Source organism: Anomaloglossus baeobatrachus, chromosome 1 (genome assembly GCF_048569485.1).
Source record: "Anomaloglossus baeobatrachus isolate aAnoBae1 chromosome 1, aAnoBae1.hap1, whole genome shotgun sequence".
Classification (NCBI taxonomy): Eukaryota; Metazoa; Chordata; class Amphibia; order Anura; family Aromobatidae; genus Anomaloglossus; species Anomaloglossus baeobatrachus.
Window position 1 is genome coordinate 488,869,035 of NC_134353.1, and position 20,050 is coordinate 488,889,084.

Consider the following 20,050-nt stretch of genomic DNA (forward strand, 5'->3'; position numbering starts at 1 on the left):
ATAAATGCTAGATATGCAATTGGTATAAGTAATAGTAAGACTGCTTAATAAGCAATTAAAAACTGCCGACTTCAGAATTTTACATTTATATAAGCGGCATGAAAACCAACGGCAGCATTCAGTCTTTCAAGAGGCTTACAACTAGGAGCAAATTTTACTACATTAAAAAGGTTTTTGTTGAATATGTCATCCATCACTTGAACTGTTTATTGAGAGTACAAGAATGATCCTGATATATTCTGTTACATTCATGGTTGTTTTACAACACCCAACTATTAACTACGAGGGGCTGCTGATAAGTCTTTGGCTTTGTGATCTTTTTTGTTTCTATGGTAACGAATGTTACATCACATGAAAGGCTTATGTGTCTAATATATGTTTTCAAAATTTTGTGTTTGTTGCTTATGGCAACAGTTTTTTACGCACGCGGGAAAACAAGTTGGCAAAGTCTAATGCGATATTCACAGCAACTGAGAGCAGAGGAGGGATAAAATTCTTGTTTCTGCAAGGAAAGTCCGCAAAGGATATTCATGGCGATATGTCGCAGATATTGGGGGATCAATGCCCTTTACTTTCCACAGTTAAGAACTGGATTGACAAATTTAAAACGGGCCACTTCAGCACCAATGATGAGGAATGTCCTGGATGACCGAGAGTGGTTGTTGTTCCGAAGATCATTGATGCTGTGCACAACCTCATTCTGAGAATCGACGAATTTCATCTAAAGCAATAGCAGACATCATGGGGATTTCCGTGAAATCCCCATGTTTGTGTCATTATCCATGAACATTTGGAGATGAGGAAGTTTTCTGCAAAGTGGGTTTCCAAATGTTTGACAACAGATCAGAAAAGCATGCGAGTGAAAACTTCCCGGTCAATTTATCAGCGTTTCTGGACTGATGAGAACTTCCTGGTTTGACTGGTCACTATGTATGAGACCTGGATTTATTTGTATGACCTTGAAAACAAGGAGCAGTCAAGAGTGGAAACACAGTGGTTCTCCTCATCCAGGGTGCAAAAATCAGCCACTAAGGTTGATGGCATCTGTGTTCTGTGATAAGGAGGGCGTGCTGCTAGTGGACTACCTTCAAAAGAGTTCCACCATCAATGCAAGGTATTACATTGAACTTTTAGACTAATTGATGGCAGCTCTGAAGGCCAAAAAGCGCGGCACGCTGTCCAAAGGAATCTTGTTCCTGCAAGACAACGCCTCCATTCACACTGCACAAGCGACCACGGCAAAACTGGCAGAGATGGGCTTCCAACTGGTTGCCCACCCACCTTATTCACTAGATCTAGCTCCTCCGACTATCATCTGTTTCCATACCCGAAGAAACACCTCAAGGGTACCAAATATCACACCATTTCTGATGCCATGGCTGCTACGGATGCCTGGTGTGAGGCACAACCAAAATTCTACTTTTTGCTAGGCTCATAGAACTTGGAATACCGATGTAAGAAGTGTATTCACATCAGTGGAAAGTGTGCGGAATAAATTTAAAGTTTCATCATCCTATCTCGTTTCTTTCTGGGTAAAGCCAAAACCTTATCAGTAGCCCCTTGTATTACAGTATATGACAAATGTGAATATATCCCTCATATTTTTGCCGTATTGCAAGATAGTGACCTCAAACACACCTCCAAGCCAACCACTGTCTCCCTAAGAAACTGAGAATAAAGGTGCTAGACCTAAACCCCATTGAGCATATGTGGGGCATCCTCAAACAGAAGGTCTCTATCATCCACCAGCTTCGTAATGTCATCATGGAGGAGTGGAAGAGGAATAGAGTCGCTCTAGTGAACTCCCAAGGGAGTTAAGGCAGTGCTTGAAAATAATAGTGGCCACACAAAATATTGACACCTTGGGCACAATTTGTCCATTTTCACTTGGGGGTGTACTTACTTTTTACCAGCAGTTTAGACACTAATGGCGGTGTGTTCAGTTATTTAGAGAGAACATCATATTTACACTGTTATACAAGCTGTACACTGACTACTTTACATAGTATCAAAGTGTCATATCTTCAGTGTTGTCCCATGAAAAGATATAATAAAATATTTACAATAATGTGAGGAGTGTACTTACTTTTGTGATATAATGTATGTCATAACTATTCCAGAGCATCCAATAAGAGAATATTTTTCCCAATTAAACTTTACACAATTATTGCTCTCTTGGTTAGACAAAATACATGAAAACTAATATATTACGTACTAGTGCTTCTTCAGCATTTCTTATTGCCCCTAACAGTTGAATTTAAAACCTTTTTAATCAAACATTTCTCATTTGTGATTTATTTTTCCATATTGCATATTTGTTTTACTTCCTATCTGTAATCAGCACCTTTCATGTGGGTAAACCAGCAAAAATATTTAGTTCAGCAGAAAATATATTTTTCAAATGTAGACCAGTGTTATTAGTGGTTTGATCTTCCACGCAAACAATTTTTCTCATTCATAAGACATTGGTTGCGTGGTTATTTGAACGCTGGATTCCTACAATAAATGTACACCAAGCAAAAATTGATATTTTATTGTACTGATGCATTCTTTAAGAATTAGCAGGTTTTTTTGGAGACTCTGAAGTAACTTTTTACCTATGTGTTCTTCCCCATAGATGCTGGCCACACTCCTGGTCATACGTCAGTTCCTACAGAATGTGAAGGAAGTCGCGCAACCCCACTTGTACCAGAAAGTGCAGCAAGGAGAAATTAACCCAAGATCTATTTTGCTCTTTGTACGGTATGCACTAAGAAGACTTGTGCAAAAGTATGCACTCCCTCAGCGGCCTGCAAGGACTCCAGGAGATCCTCTAGAGCCTGGCTTTGGGAATCGGAAAAAATGTTTAAATGGAGGTTGTGGTGTGCCAGAGGAGGAAGAGGATGGAGTCTCTGAGGAAGATGATTTTGAAGAAGAAAGCATTATGGATTGTGGGCTGAAACTGAAGAGGGTTAGCTTTTTAGAAAAAGAGGAAAAGCGTATGGAAGAGTGCATTTTGTCTCAGCAGGATGACGATATTGGATTTCTACAGGAAGGGAGTCCTACACTTATGGAGAAAGGCAGCGACCCAGCATCAGTTTTCCAGTTGGGGGATGATGATGAAGATGAACGAGAAATCACTGCGGAACTGCAAGATATGGTAGAACAAGAAACTGCTGTAAAGATGAGACCACATAGGAGAAAAAAGAAAAGACTTATTGTGGAACAAGAGTTGGCCAGAGAAGGGTATGAAGAGGATGAAGAAAGTGTAAGAAAGCAGAAGAGAGATTCATGGATGGACCCACCAGAAGACCATTATCCTACAAAGCTGACACAAGCCGAGGTTGAAAGTTGTATGAAGAAATATGAGGTGAGATCACTAAAGATTGACCATACATGTAAGATATTTCTCATCGGATCAAGCTAAACTTGGTGAGAACACCTAAGAATGTGGTGGTGTTATACATGACAGTATAGGCAGATGTTCCAATGGTCTGCAGATAATTGTTTCTTATGTATGGCCTGCTTTTAATGAATTATATTATAAGCTACCCAAGTACTAATTATAGGGAACCACGCAAACTGTTATACACAATGACATGATATACCCTTATAACTTTTCATAAACTGGGCTGGCCAAAAAAATGTCTGAAAAAACACTGGTGCCAGGTAGTGCTGCTGAACCCCACAACCACTATTGGTATTACATAGCTGTGTGCACTGCTGTACTCCTTAGAAGTTGTGGTCAGTAGCTATCGCAGCATCTAGGCGGTTAGACAAAAGGATAAAGCTCCCTCTATCACCCTAAACGCATTCTACATCACGATCAAAGCAGATCAGTGTGATGTAAATGTATATCATTGTGTAAGTGAAATGCAGTGGCATGTAAAAGTCTGGGCACCCCTGATCAAAATACTGTTTAACAGTTAAGCAAGTTGAAGATGACATGATCTCTAAAAGGCATAAATTTATAGATGACTCATTTCCTTTGTATTTTAGGCAAAAAAAAAAAATACACATATATATATATATATATATATATATATATATATATATATATATATATATATATATATATATATATATATATATATATATATATTGATCTTTTAAATTTTTATGGGCTCATTCTAATGTTTGGCCACCCTGCATGTTTAGTATAGCACCCTCAAGTTACGAACGCTTTTTGCAGCCAGCCAAGAGTCTTTTGAACCTTGTTTTGTTTTCCCAACAATATTAATTCTAATTCCTCCATCTTGTCTGTGAAGCTTTTTGCATTAGTGTACTTGCACATTATGTACGCCTTTGTCTTTATTTTTGCTTAGTGTATTGATGGTCCTACCCTCATGCCACCCCCAATATCATTACCTATGGTCAAGTCACTATATGCACTCTTCTCCTGTACACTACCGTATTTTTCGGACTATAAGACGCACCTGACCATAAGACGCACCCTGGTTTTAGAGGAGGAAAATAGGAAAATAAAATTTTAACCAAAAAATATGGTCATGACACACTGTTATGGGGCGAGGATCTGCTGCTGACATTGTTATGGGGGTAATGTCCCCAAATTCTCTACTAAGGTACCCCATTCTGATAAGGATCCTCCTGCCTTGTATATGATCCTGCTCATATACCCCCCATCCTGCTAATAATATACCCCTCATCCATCCTGCTCATGATATACCCCCATCCATCCTGCTCATGATATGCCCCCATCCATCCTGCTCATGATATGCCCCCATCCATCCTGCTCATGATATGCCCCCATCCATCCTGCTCATGAAATGCCCCCATCCATCCTGCTCATGATATGCCCCCATCCATCCTGCTCATGAAATGCCCCCATCCATCCTGCTCATAAAATGCCCCCATCCATCCTGCTCATGAAATGCCCCCATCCATCCTGCTCATGAAATGCCCCCATCCATCCTGCTCATGAAATGCCCCCATCCATCCTGCTCAAGATATGCCCCATCCATCCTGCTCAAGATATGCCCCCATCCATCCTGCTCATGAAATGCCCCCATCCATCCTGCTCATGATATGCCCCCATCCATCCTGCTCATGATATGCCCCCATCCATCCTGCTCATGAAATGCCCCCATCCATCCTGCTCATGAAATGCCCCCATCCATCCTGCTCATGAAATGCCCCCATCCATCCTGCTCATAAAATGCCCCTATCCATCCTGCTCATGAAATGCCCCCATCCATCCTGCTCATGAAATACCCCCATCCATCCTGCTCAAGATATGCCCCCATCCATCCTGCTCAAGATATGCCCCCATCCATCCTGCTCATGAAATGCCCCCATCCATCCTGCTCATGAAATGCCCCCATCCATCCTGCTCATGAAATGCCCCCATCCATCCTGCTCATGAAATGCCCCCATCCATCCTGCTCATGAAATGCCCCCATCCATCCTGCTCATGAAATGCCCCCATCCATCCTGCTCATGAAATGCCCCCATCCATCCTGCTCATGAAATGCCCCCATCCATCCTGCTCATGAAATGCCCCCATCCATCCTGCTCATGAAATGCCCCCATCCATCCTGCTCATGAAATGCCCCCATCCATCCTGCTCATGATATACCCCCATCCATCCTGCTCATGATATGCCCCATCCATCCTGCTCATGAAATACCCCCATCCATCCTGCTCATGATATACCCCCATCCATCCTGCTCATGAAATGCCCCCATCCATCCTGCTCATGAAATGCCCCCATCCATCCTGCTCATGATATGCCCCCATCCATCCTGCTTATGATATGCCCCATCCATCCTGCTCATGAAATGCCCCCATCCATCCTGCTCATGATATGCCTCATCCATCCTGCTCATGAAATACCCCCATCCATCCTGCTCATGAAATGCCCCCATCCATCCTGCTCATGAAATGCCCCCATCCATCCTGCTCATGATATACCCCCATCCATCCTGCTCATGATATGCCCCCATCCATCCTGCTCATGGAATGCCCCCATCCATCCTGCTCATGAAATACCCCCATCCATCCTGCTTATGATATGCCCCATCCATCCTGCTCATGAAATGCCCCCATCCATCCTGCTCATGATATGCCTCATCCATCCTGCTCATGAAATACCCCCATCCATCCTGCTCATGAAATGCCCCCATCCATCCTGCTCATGAAATGCCCCCATCCATCCTGCTCATGAAATGCCCCCATCCATCCTGCTCATGAAATGCCCCCATCCATCCTGCTCATGAAATACCCCCATCCATCCTGCTCATGATATGCCCCATCCATCCTGCTCATGAAATACCCCCATCCATCCTGCTCATGAAATGCCCCCATCCATCCTGCTCATGAAATGCCCCCATCCATCCTGCTCATGAAATGCCCCCATCCATCCTGCTCATGAAATACCCCCATCCATCCTGCTCATGATATGCCCCATCCATCCTGCTCATGAAATGCCCCCATCCATCCTGCTCATGATATGCCTCATCCATCCTGCTCATGATATACCCCCATCCATCCTGCTCATGAAATGCCCCCATCCATCCTGCTCATGAAATACCCCCATCCATCCTGCTCATGAAATGCCCCCATCCATCCTGCTCATGAAATGCCCCCATCCATCCTGCTCATGAAATGCCCCCATCCATCCTGCTCATGATATGCCCCATCCATCCTGCTCATGAAATGCCCCCATCCATCCTGCTCATGAAATACCCCCATCCATCCTGCTCATGAAATGCCCCCATCTATCCTGCTCATGAAATACCCCCATCCATCCTGCTCATGAAATGCCCCCATCCATCCTGCTCATGAAATGCCCCCATCCATCCTGCTCATGAAATACCCCCATCCATCCTGCTCATGAAATGCCCCCATCCATCCTGCTCATGAAATGCCCCCATCCATCCTGCTCATGAAATGCCCCCATCCAACCTGCTCATGAAATGCCCCCATCCATCCTGCTCATGAAATGCCCCCATCCATCCTGCTCATGAAATGCCCCATCCATCCTGCTCATGATATGCCCCCATCCATCCTGCTCATGAAATACCCCCATCCATCCTGCTCATGAAATGCCCCCATCCATCCTGCTCATGATATGCCTCATCCATCCTGCTCATGAAATACCCCCATCCATCCTGCTCATGAAATGCCCCCATCCATCCTGCTCATGAAATGCCCCCATCCATCCTGCTCATGAAATACCCCCATCCATCCTGCTCATGAAATGCCCCCATCCATCCTCCTCATGAAATGCCCCCATCCATCCTGCTCATGAAATGCCCCCATCCATCCTGCTCATGAAATGCCCCCATCCATCCTGCTCATGAAATGCCCCCATCCATCCTGCTCATGAAACGCCCCATCCATCCTGCTCATGAAATGCCCCCATCCATCCTGCTCATGAAATTCCCCCATCCATCCTGCTCATGATATGCCCCCATCCATCCTGCTCATGATATGCCCCCATCCATCCTGCTCATGATATGCCTCATCCATCCTGCTCATGAAATGCCCCCATCCATCCTGCTCATGATATGCCCCATCCATCCTGCTCATGAAATGCCCCCATCCATCCTGCTCATGAAATACCCCCATCCATCCTGCTCATGAAATGCCCCCATCCATCCTGCTCATGAAATACCCCCATCCATCCTGCTCATGAAATGCCCCCATCCATCCTGCTCATGAAATGCCCCCATCCATCCTGCTCATGAAATACCCCCATCCATCCTGCTCATGAAATGCCCCCATCCATCCTGCTCATGAAATGCCCCCATCCATCCTGCTCATGAAATGCCCCCATCCAACCTGCTCATGAAATGCCCCCATCCATCCTGCTCATGAAATGCCCCCATCCATCCTGCTCATGAAATGCCCCATCCATCCTGCTCATGATATGCCCCCATCCATCCTGCTCATGAAATACCCCCATCCATCCTGCTCATGAAATGCCCCCATCCATCCTGCTCATGATATGCCTCATCCATCCTGCTCATGAAATACCCCCATCCATCCTGCTCATGAAATGCCCCCATCCATCCTGCTCATGAAATGCCCCCATCCATCCTGCTCATGAAATACCCCCATCCATCCTGCTCATGAAATGCCCCCATCCATCCTCCTCATGAAATGCCCCCATCCATCCTGCTCATGAAATGCCCCCATCCATCCTGCTCATGAAATACCCCCATCCATCCTGCTCATGAAATGCCCCCATCCATCCTGCTCATGAAATGCCTCATCCATCCTGCTCATGAAATACCCCCATCCATCCTGCTCATGAAATACCCCCATCCATCCTGCTCATGAAATGCCCCCATCCATCCTGCTCATGAAATGCCCCCATCCATTCTGCTCATGAAATGCCCCCATCCTGGTAAATGGCGTGTATCCTGTGGCACAGGAAAAAAAAAATAAACGTTTATACTTACCCTTCCTCACTCCCTGAAGCACCGATCTCTGTCTCAGCTGCAGCGCCGCTGTGAGGAGCCGTCACCGGTGTCTGCAGCATCGCGTCTTCCTGTCTGTGCCGGCGGTAAGCTGATCGATTCTGGTGGATATTAGCGGCGCGCGCAGCGATGACGTCATCGCGGTGCGCGCCACTAGTGTCCAGATCAGCTGACCGCCGGCAAAGACAGGAAGACACGATGCTGCAGGGGGGCGGCTCCACACACGGTAACGGGTGAGTACACTGATTCACTGCACCCCACGCTGATAATGATGCACGGGAGGCAGTGAATACAGCCGCACATGATCACTCCAGGCTGTAGTTGCCAGGGGCGATCACGGCCGGCTGCTAATTATGCACGCACCCCCCCCGCCCATCACCCCGCCCACCTGTCAGCGCCGGTTTCGCTGAGAGATGATGGGCGGGAGGATGGGCGTGCATATGTAATGAGCGGGCCCACGTGGTCACGGCAGGCTGTTACAGCCTGCTCGTGCCGCCGATGACCCGCTCCACCGCGGCACCCTCATTCCCCGCAGCCGTATAGTCAGACCATAAGACGCACCCCCCACTTTCCAACAACATTTGGGGGGAAAAAGTGCGTCTTATGGTCCGAAAAATACGGTAATTGCCTTCCTCTCTAGTTTTAACACTCCTCCACCCACCTAGCCTTTTTTCCCCAGCATATCTGCACCCTTCCAATTGAGGTGCAGCCCATCCCTAATCTAGAGCCTGTAGCCAACGTCATCCCAATTCTACAGAAACCCTAAACCCTCCTTCCTACAACAATTCTTGAGGCACTTATTTACCTCCCTAATCTCCCGCTGCCTCTCTGGCGTGGTACGTGGTACAGGCAGTATTTCAGAAAATACCAACTTTGAGGTGCTTGTTGTAACCCCTTACCACCGAAACCTGTTTTCACCTTCATGAACAGGCCAAATTTTACAAACTTACCAATGTCACTTTATGTGGTAATGACTAGGTAACACTTGGATCCTGGTGATTCTGAGATTGTTTTTTCATGAAATATTGTACTTCATGGTAGTGCTAAATTTACGTTCAAATTTTTTATATTTATTTGTGAAAATATTGGAATTTTCGCGAAAATGTTATAGTTTTCAAACTTTTACATTTTTATGCCCTTAAACCAGATAGTTATGTCACATAAAATAGTTACTAAATAATATTTCCCACATGTCTACTTTACACCAGCGCAATTTATGAAACATTTTTTTCGTTAGGAAGTTAGAAGGGTTCAAAGTTCATCAGCAGTTTCTCATTTGCTGATATTTGTAAACGTAGCAAAAAAATTAAAAAAAAAGAAAAAACCCGTAAATATGTACTATTGCCCAGTGTAAATTATTAAATTAAACAACTTAGGAATTACCTTACTTTTTTCGCCCCCAAAAAAATGAATAAAAGTTAGTACTTTTTATGTACACCAAAATGGTGCCAGTGATAAATATAACGCATCTTGCAAAAAAACAGGCTTACATTGAGCGAAAAAGTCAAACTATTTGTCAAGCAAGAAAATATTTATTAAAATAGGTTGCATAATGAATGGGGTAAATTCTCAGGTGTAGAAGTGACTAAGGCTAACTGTCACGCTTTACTAGTGGGGGCACTGAGAAACATTGAAGAAGCTGTTTCTAGATGCATTTAGCAGACTACCGTCTAGATTTCGCAAAAACAATAGAATAGTCAGAAGGCCGAGTCAGTACCAGGACGTCAAGTCAACACCAGAGGAGAAGCAAATTGTGGTCAAGTGCTTAGCCAGAGGTTGGGAACCAGGAAGTAATGCCAATGTAAGAAGGAAGAAGCGGAGCCAAAGTCAGGTACAACAAAGCAAGGTCAGAGGCCATGAGATCAGAGCTACAATCAGGGATGGGATAGTCACGGGATGGGACCGGGAAGTCAGGAGAAGCTGAGCAGACAGACGGTACAGGGAGATGCAGGAACAGGAGAGACAGGGGATGGGACCAGGAAGTCAAGAGGCAGACAGATGGTACAGGGAGGGTTCAGGTCAGGATGGTAGCTGGGGGATAGGATTGATCAAAGAACACTCACGGGAGCCAGATTAACGTGCTGCAGAGCAGGAACTATTACTGGCAGAATTCCCGTAAGAGCAGCACAAAGATATAGCGGCCTGACCACGGAGACGAGGCAGATTGGAATTAGCCCCTCCCATGACCTGTGACCCTGGGGAGAGATACATGCAATGGCTCAGTGGTGCCGGAACCTGGCAAAGATCATGACAGTTATCTATCAGAATCTTTTACCCACCCTTCCCAACTATTACTGTAACTGTGTAACCTTTTAAAAGATAAGCCAGTCAATCCCATTAAAACCCCCAAAGAGCAGCTCCAGCAACAAGAATTTGCGTTTTGAAGTTCAATCTGAAAGTACATTGGGGCGCGACAATGCACTTACAGCTGCTTAGTCTCCTCTGTATTTCTTACTCAGCAGCACCTTATCTTGGAAGTTTAATATGTCATTTGGCCTGATACACTGGCCACTATCATGTCAATCAGCCATTGGAAGGTGCTACTGGCTGGTGATTACAGCAGAGGATAAGGCGCTGTAAGTGCATCTTCAGACTGAACTTCAAAATGCAAATTCACATTGCTAAGGTATCAATGTGACTTATTTTTAAACAGTCATATTAATGATTTGGAGGAGGGGGTGAGTTAACTTTTTGACAAATTCCATTTAGCCTGGGGTCATACTGGCGTATAGCATCTGATGCGAGAGAATCGGATGCGATATTCTAATGACACTCAGCTCAAACTCTGCCGGTTCTTTCGCATGCAGGAATTGGAGCAAAGGTGAGGACAAGATGAAGAGATTAATTTCTCCATCTTCTCCATTATCTATCTCTGCATATATAGTGCACTGCACTTGGATGTCATCCATTTGTAGTCGATGTATCACACGCATGCTATAGACTTGTGTGGGTGTGTTACCCGATTTGGGGAGGCTGTCGCAGCATGCTGCAATTGTTTAATCATGCCGGATAGCACCTGACTGTGTTATATACTCATTTAAGTGAGCCCTTAAGTATGTGTGTTTCTAGTATTGTATGATTCTCTATTACACATTGCATTCTACCAATCACAGTCTAAAGGCCGCTTTACACGCTGCGACATCGCTCAAGCGATCTCGTTGGGGTCACGGAATTTGTGACACACATCCGGTCGCTTTAGCGATGTCTTTGCGTGTGACACCTATGAGCGATTTTGAATTGTCGCAAAAACGATCAAAATCGCTCATCGGTGACATGCCCCCCCTATTCTCGAATATCGCTGCTGCTCGGTGTACGAAGTAGTTCGTCACTCCTGCATCAGCACACATCGCTATGTGTGACACCGTAGGAACGAGGAACCTCACCTTACCTGCGGCCGGCCGCAATGAGGAAGGAAGGAGGTGGGCGGGATGTTATGTTCCGCTCATCTCCGCCCCTCCGCTTCTATTGGGCGGCGGTTCGGTGTCACTGCTGTGACGCTGAACGAACCACCCCCTTAGAAAGGAGGCGGTTCGCCAGTCACAGCGACGTCGCAGAGGAGGTATGTGCATGTGACGCTGCCGTAGCGATAATGTTCGCTACGGCAGCGATCACACGATATCGCATGTATGATGAGGCGGGTGCTTTCACGCTCGACATCGCTAGCAATTGCTAGCGATGTCGTAGCATGTAAAGCGGCCTTTAGGCCTCTTTCACACATCCGTGCAAAACACACATGTTTTTCACGGTCCGTGGTGTAGGTGCATATGTGTGGTCGGGTGTCCATGTATGTGTTCAGCGTGTGCTGTCAGTGTGACATCCGCATAGCACACTGACAGCATGAACTTTTATACTTACCTGTCCATGGTGCTGCTGTGTCCAGCACTGCAGCTGCTTCTGGTCCGAGATGCAGTGAATATGCAATGAGCATAATGAGCGGGGGTCAAAAGCAAGTGACAGCAGTGCTGGAGACATCAGCGGTGGAGACAGGTGATTATAGAAAATCATTTTATTTCTGTTGTACATGTCACACTGATATCACACGGATCACAGCAGTGTCCGTGTTACACCCTGCTGGAGAACAGCGGACATGTTGTCATGTGGAGCACACTGACAAACAGTCGATGTGAAAACATGGATGTGTACGCAGACCCATTACTTTTAATGGGTCTACGTGTGTCCGTGTCTCCGGTACGTGTGAAAATGGACCTCACGCATACCGGACACACAGGCGTGTGAAGAGGGCCTTAGGCTGTGTGCACACGTGGCGTTTTTTACCGCGGAAACGCTGCGTTTAGAACCGCAGCGTTTCAGTGGCAAATTGCATGCGTTCAGCTTTCCCAGCAAAGTGTATGAGAAGCCGAAAAATCAGTGCACACGCTGCGTTTCTAAACGCAGCGTTTTGGATGCCAAAAATCGGTGCGGAAAGAAAAGCAGCATGTCACTTCTTTTGTGCGGTGTGGCTGCGTTCTCTCCCCCATTAAATCAATGATGTGGGGTCAGAACGCAGCCACACCGCAGTGAGCTGCTTTTTTGTTGCGGTCCGCGGGCTTTGTCGGCATGCCAGAACGCAGGCATTTACCTGGAAGTGAGGTCAAGAGGTTTCCTGTTGACCTCACTTCCTGGCAAAGTCCTGGAAAGCCCCCGGTGTCACCAAAGTGCCCACCCCGACCCCCCTCCCGAAAATCCAACATGGCTGCGCGCACAGTAGCGCACCGGCCGCCCTGCTCCTATGATTTCTGTCGCATGTGCCTTGAGACATGCGACAGAAAAATGCCCCCCAGGCCCTGCCAGGTCACCCCCTATTCCCCCGGTATTCCCCCTTACCTGTCCGGTCGCAGCGCTGATCCCCCGCGGCCCCCTCCTCCTTCACAGTGCACGCTGGCCGGTCACATATGCAGAGCAGCTGACAGCCAGCACTGTGTTCAGAGAGCTGTGCTGGCTGCTCGCACTCTGCAGCTGTGACCCGGGGAGAGTGGGTGCAGATTCTTTGCACCCACTCTCCTCAAATGGAGGGTCTGCCCTCCTAGAAAATGGGGGATACGTTCCCTGAACGTGCCCCCATATTCTAGAAGGTCCAGAGGCGACGTGGGACGTCCAAATGGATTTCTGCGGACCCATTTTTTTCAAATTTTTTTATTAAATTGGAGAACAAGGGAATGATTTGGGGAGTGTTTTTTCTAATAAAAAATGTTTTGTCATTTTTTTTTGCTTTTGTTTCCTGTCAATTAGTTATGTCTGGTATCTGATAGACGCCGTGACATCACTAATTGCTGGGCTTGATGCCAGGTGACATTACAAATCTGGTATCAACCCCATTTATTACCCCGTTTGCCAATGCACCAGGGCGCGGGATGAGTTGGGGCGAAGCGCCAGGATTGGCGCATCTAATGGATGCGCCACTTCTGGGGCGGCTGCGGCCTGCTATTTTTAGGCTGGGAAGAGTCCAATAACCATGGCTCTTCCCACCCTGAGAATACCAGACCCCAGCTGTCAGCTTCACCTTGGCTGGTGATCTAATTTGGGGGGACCCCACGTTATTTTTTTTTTTAATTCTTTATTTATAAATTAAAAAAAAAACCTGGGGAGCCCTCCAAATTGATCACCAGCCAAGATGAAGCTGCCAGCTGTGGTTTGCAGGCTACAGCTGTCTGCTTTACCCTGACTGGCTATCAAAAATAGGGGGGACCCCACGCCATTTTTTTCATTGTTTTGGTTTTTTTTTGGATAAATACTAAGCTAGGCACCCTTTAGTGCCACATGAAAGGTACTAAAGGTGCCAGCTTAGAATATGCAGGCGGGGGTGGGACGTTATATATATTTGACATCCATTCATCCATTGACGCTTTTTAGGCTGTGTGTCCACAATCAGGGTTTGCAGCGTTATGGGCGCTGAGTGTTTTCCCTGCGTCCATAACGCTGCGTTGTGCAGTAGAAGCACAGTGGAAGGATTTTTGGAGATCCCATGCCCACTGTGCTTCTTTTCTCCGCAGCATAAACTGACCGGTGGCGTGGCTTCCCGAGTCTCAGCATGTCAATTTATGCTGCGGAGACGAGAGTGTTCTCTGCAGGTAGGAATAGAGCTAAAGTCCACAGCAGCCTGAACCCAAATCGTGGGCATGGGCAGCTGCAGGAAGGCTGGCACTGTGTACTAGACGCCGTGTCGCTGGATCATGGCCACATAGCCATAGGCCTCTTTCACACGTCAGTGATTCTGGTACGTTTGTGCTTTTTTTTAAACGTACCAGAATCCCTGACATACGCAGACCCATTATAATGAATGGGTCTGCTCACACGTCAGTGATTTTTCACTGCACGTGTCTCCGTGCGGCGTACCGGCGTGTCCGTGATTGCCGCACGGAGACATGTCCATTTTTTTCTGGCATCACTGATGTTCCACGGACCACGCAGTGGTGTGGTCCGTGAAACACGTGCCAGAAAAAAACGTGCTTTTAAAATAAAAATCATTTTAACTCACCCGGCGTCCAGCGATGTCCTCTGCAGCCCGTGCAGCTTGCTGCTTCAGAGCCGGCTCATTATTGTCGCGCATATTCATGATGCACTACACAGCCGACCCGGAAGCAGCTGCTGCGGGGGTCAGCACCAGCCGGATGCTGCACCGCGGGAGCGATCAGCACCATGGAGAGCGGGAGCGGGCGCAGGTGAGATGATTACTGAGTGCAATCACGGGCCACGGAGAACGGAGCCCGGATTGCACTTAGACAACCCACGTGTGCCGTGTTTCACGGCACACGGAGGGACATGTGCATGTTTTACACGCCAGTGAAAAACGTCTGTGTTTTTCACTGACGTGTGAAACGGGCCTAAAAGTGAGAATATTGTTGCTACAGCAACATTTTGGGTGAAGTAGCTGTGGATTCAAAATGCTTAATATACTCCTGAATAAAATCCTTGAGGGGTGCAGATTCCAAAATGGGGTCACTTGTGGGGGTTTTCTGACGTATAGGTACCCAAGGGGCCCTGCTAATGTGACATGGTGCGCGAAGTTTATTTCAACTTTTCCAAAACTCAAATGGTGCTCCTTCCATTCCAAGCCCTCCCATTTATCCAAACAGAATGTGGGGAAGGAAATGACATCACAGGTTTTTTTTCCAAAGGTCTGTGTTCAACCAACTTTATTAACACTGACAAGTCTTAAAAAAACGCACCTAAAAAAACGCATGAAAAACGCATGCGTTTTCGATGCGTTTTTCTCAAAAAGCATTGTTTACAATTCTCCCCTCTGCCAGAGGGTGCGTTTTTTTCCGCGCTGAAAAAAAAGCAACATGTGCACATAGCCTTACAGTTGGCAGAATTTCTGACTTCTGCAGTGATGAACTCACATTGAACCTCCATATGGTATGGTGATGCCCTCTAGTGGTGGCCGTCTTTCTAAACCCACTTACAATTTTCGTTTTGAATACTGAATTTTGAGCTAAACACAGGAATGGATAAAAAAAGTGAGAAGACAAATAGTTCTTTCCCGGCTTATTTTTATTGTGTTAGTTTTTGACTGCTATATTTTTGGTCATGTTTTATATGTATTTATATGCTCTTCAGGTGTTCTATGATGTTACTTGCTAATTATACCTGTGCTTTTCATAGGATACCTTCCAGGACTATCAGGAAATGTTTGTGCAGTTTGGCTATGTGGTCCTCTTCTCGTCTGCTTTCCCCCTCGCTGCAGTATGTGCCCTTGTAAATAACATCATTGAGATTCGCAGTGATGCCTTTAAGCTGTGCAGTGGACTTCAGAGACCATTTGGCCGTCGTGTGGATGGTATAGGACAGTGGCAAGTAAGGAGCTGGTGGGTGTGGACAGCAGTGAGAGATTTCTAAAGAAAGGGGTTTGATGTCCTAGAATGGGGAAGTTGATGTGTGATGGAAGCCTGCTAATTTCTGCTAATTACTCAGTGGGTTGTAAATATTCTCTAAAGCATGAAGGTGCACAAATAAAGCCTTTTGGACAAGACATAATAACTGCGTACTCAGAAGTAAGATTTGTGTCCTTTTCTTGCAGAATGTGATGGAAGCAATGGGCGTCATTGCCATTATAGTGAACTGTTACCTGATTGGACAGTGTGGACAGCTTCAAAGATTAATACCATGGCTGGGTCCGGAATCAGCTATTATATTTATTGTTGTACTAGAGGTATGTGACTATATCTTATGTACATAATGGGAATAGGAAAGGTAGAGCACAAATATGTAATGCCCCTTTAAAAAGAAGGTTTTGCCATGGCGTCTTGTCAACATATTCATATAGTGTCTCACAATTTATTTTCCAATTTGTATAATATCATATATTGTATTATATTGTTCTATATCTCTGACAACATGTAAATGCAGACAAAATTTACAAACTACATGTAGATGATGAGGATTGAGCCCTAGATATTAATACTTGCGATGTTTGCCATACTGGGTAAGAAAAAGGCATACAAAATGACCTTGACTTCCCCAGCAGTATGATGTCCCCCCCCATGCACTCACACATTGAGACCTACATAGTGACCATCCCCCATACAGTTATCTCCCAAAACAGTATGACACCCCCAAAGTGTGATGATGCCTCACAGTATGATGCTCCTAGTTACCGCTCATCCACAGTATGATGACCCTACATCCTCCCACACAGGATGACGCTCCTCACATAGTATGATGCCTCTGCAATGTCCCCCACCCACAGTACCATACCTCTACAGTCTCATCATAAAATACAATCCAATCACAGTCTTCCCCCCTCAGAATAGTATAATGCCCCACAGCCCCCCCCCCGCACTATAATATCCCCATAATATGATGACTCACAACAGTTTCCTTACACATATTATGTTGCCCCTTATAGTTTTTCTTTACATATTATGAAGTCCCACAATTACCCACAAGTACTGATTGAAAAAATGTAAAAAAAAACCCTGCTCACTCACCCCTTTCGTGCATCGCACTGCTACACTGTACAATGTGTGCATAGTGATCCTCTGCGTAACAGCGGCGATCTAGTAATGTCATCACACTTACTTCACAGAGACTAAAGGTACCGTCACACTAAGCAACGCTCCAGCGATCCCATCAGCGATCTGACCTGGCAGGGATTGCTGGAGCGTTGCTACATGGTCGCTGGTGAGCTGTCAAACAAGCAGATCTCCACAGCGATCAGAGATCAGCCTCCAGCCACCAGTGACTCGTGTAACGATGCTGTGCTTCGTAACCATGGAACACATCGGGTTACTAAGCACAGCGCTTTGCTCATAGTTACCCGATGTGTACCTTGGCTACATGTGCAGGGAGCTGGCTTCTAGAAGCTGCGGATGCTGGTAACCAAGGTAAATATCGGGTAACCAAGCAAAGCCTTTGCTTGGTTACCCGATGTGTACCTTGGTTACCAGCATCCGCGGAAGCCGTCTCCCTGTTCCCTGCACATTCAGATCATTGCTCTCTCACTGTTAAACATAGCGATGTGTGGTTCACAGCGGGAGAGCAACGACCAAAAAATGGTCCAGGACATTCAGCAACAACCGGCGACCTCACGGCAGGGGCCAGGTCATTGCTGGATGTCACACACAGCGACATCGCTAGCAAGATCGCTGTTGCATCACAAAAACCATGACTCGGCAGCGATGACGCTAGCTATGACACTTAGTGAGACGTGGCCTTAATACATACAGGCTGAATGGTGGAGCATATGGCTGACAGCTCCCTGTTCCATCATTGTTTTCAACTGTATCTGGATCTTGAGGATGCAGATATCACTGAAATTGAGACACGGAGGGGATGTGTGTGATGCTATTGAGCACTGGGCTCCCCCAACTAATGGCCCTTATAACAGCCCCTCGGTCTATAATGTATTATTAGGCATCCACTACACTTGTTAAAACACTGTTGCTTTGTTTCCATTTTGCAGCATTTTGCACTGCTTCTAAAGTATATAATACATGTGGTGATCCCAGACATTCCTGGGTGGGTGGCTGAGGAGATGGCAAAATTGGAATACCAAAGGAGAGAAGCATTTAAGGTACAAATAGAGCTCTTATTTTTATCATCATTATTTTATATTTCCAACAATAAATGTCTGATAGATGTGGGTGAAGCCTTTGTGACTTGCATCAATTTTGAGAATGAGCGTCCGTCACTCACCGACGTGGATAGAGCGATAGCTACACATGTGCAGCTATCTCCATTCACTTCTATGGAAGTTCCCGAAAATCAGCATGTCTGTCATTTGTGCTGACAAATTTTCATACAGTGATTATCATGAATGCCATGTCTGCTACATGCCCATAGAGGCAGCAAACCAAGTCAACCAGTCTCACCTTATATATTGCAATATGCATGAGTGTAAGAGTCATTTGTTAGAGATTACTTTTACATACCTACAGATTCAGGGTACCAATTCCATTCCCTTATAAAATACACTTATCTCTTTGCTATATTGAAAACTGTCTCTGGGCTTTATTACTTTATATTTTTAATGTCCACAACTGGACAAATACTCTTAAGGTCAGGCTAGTGACATACAGACAACGAATGTCTGTCTATCGCAGGGGTTTCAAACATGCCGTCTGCGGGCCGCATGTGACCCTTGAGGCTGCTTCTTGCAGCTCGCAGGCACCGTAGACCCCTTGACGATTGCAGCCCGGTCTAGGGGGCTACTGTGACATCAGAGCTTCATTTTATTTGAATGTGGGTCCTTGGATGTGGACACTACTATAAGATGTGGACCAGCATGGGGACATACTATGAAGGGAGAGACCAGGATGGGGACATTACAACAAGATACAACCAGGATGGAGCACGTTGCTACAAGATGGGACCATGATGGGGACATTACTACAAGAAGGGAACCAAGATGGAGACATTACTACAAGATGTGGACCAGCATGGGGACATTACCACGAAGGGAGACTTGGTTGGGGACATTATTACATGATGGGCCCATGATGGGAACATTACTACAAGAAGGTAACCAGGATGAGGACATTAATACAAGAAGGGGACCAGAATGGGGACTTTACTACAAGAAGGGGACTACGGTGGAGACATTACTACAAGAAGGGGACCAGGGTGGAGACATTACTACAAGAAGGGGACCAGGGTGGAGACATTACTACAAGAAGGGGACTACGGTGGAGACATTACTACAAGAAGGGGACCAGGGTGGAGACATTACTACAAGACGGGGACCAGGACGGGGAACATTACTACACAATGAGGATGAGAATCAGGACCAGTATGGTGGATATGACCACAAGATAGGGACCATGATGGGGGACATTACTACAAGATGAGGACTAGGATGGGGACAATACTACAAGATGAGAACCAGGATGGGGAAATTACTACACAATGAAGATGAGAATGGGGACCAGTATGGGAATATAACCACAAGATAGGGACCAGGATGGAAGACATTAATACAAGATGAGGATCAGGATGGTGAAATTACTACAAAATGAGGACCAGGATGGGGGATATAACTACAACATAAGCATCTGCATGGGAACATTACTACAAGGTATTGGGCAGAATTACTATATGGTGCTAAGACACTACTACTGTTTGGGGCCAATTTGGGGGAAACAAATTGTGAAAATGTAAAAAGAAAAATAAAGCATAATAAAATATTTTGC

The 20,050-nt window shown here is 46.0% G+C and overlaps 1 protein-coding gene across 2 annotated transcripts in view; it reads left to right on the forward strand.

Annotated features, from left to right (window-relative positions):
• The window catches only part of ANO8 (anoctamin 8), a 210,786-nt gene that overhangs the window by 177,355 nt on the left and 13,381 nt on the right, over window positions 1-20,050 (forward strand). For both annotated transcript variants that reach the window (XM_075315516.1, XM_075315525.1), the window contains 4 exons: window positions 2,618-3,349; window positions 16,026-16,217; window positions 16,441-16,572; window positions 18,325-18,435. In XM_075315516.1, the coding sequence (XP_075171631.1) occupies window positions 2,618-3,349; window positions 16,026-16,217; window positions 16,441-16,572; window positions 18,325-18,435 (1,167 nt within the window). The remainder of the gene's footprint in view (window positions 1-2,617; window positions 3,350-16,025; window positions 16,218-16,440; window positions 16,573-18,324; window positions 18,436-20,050) is intronic.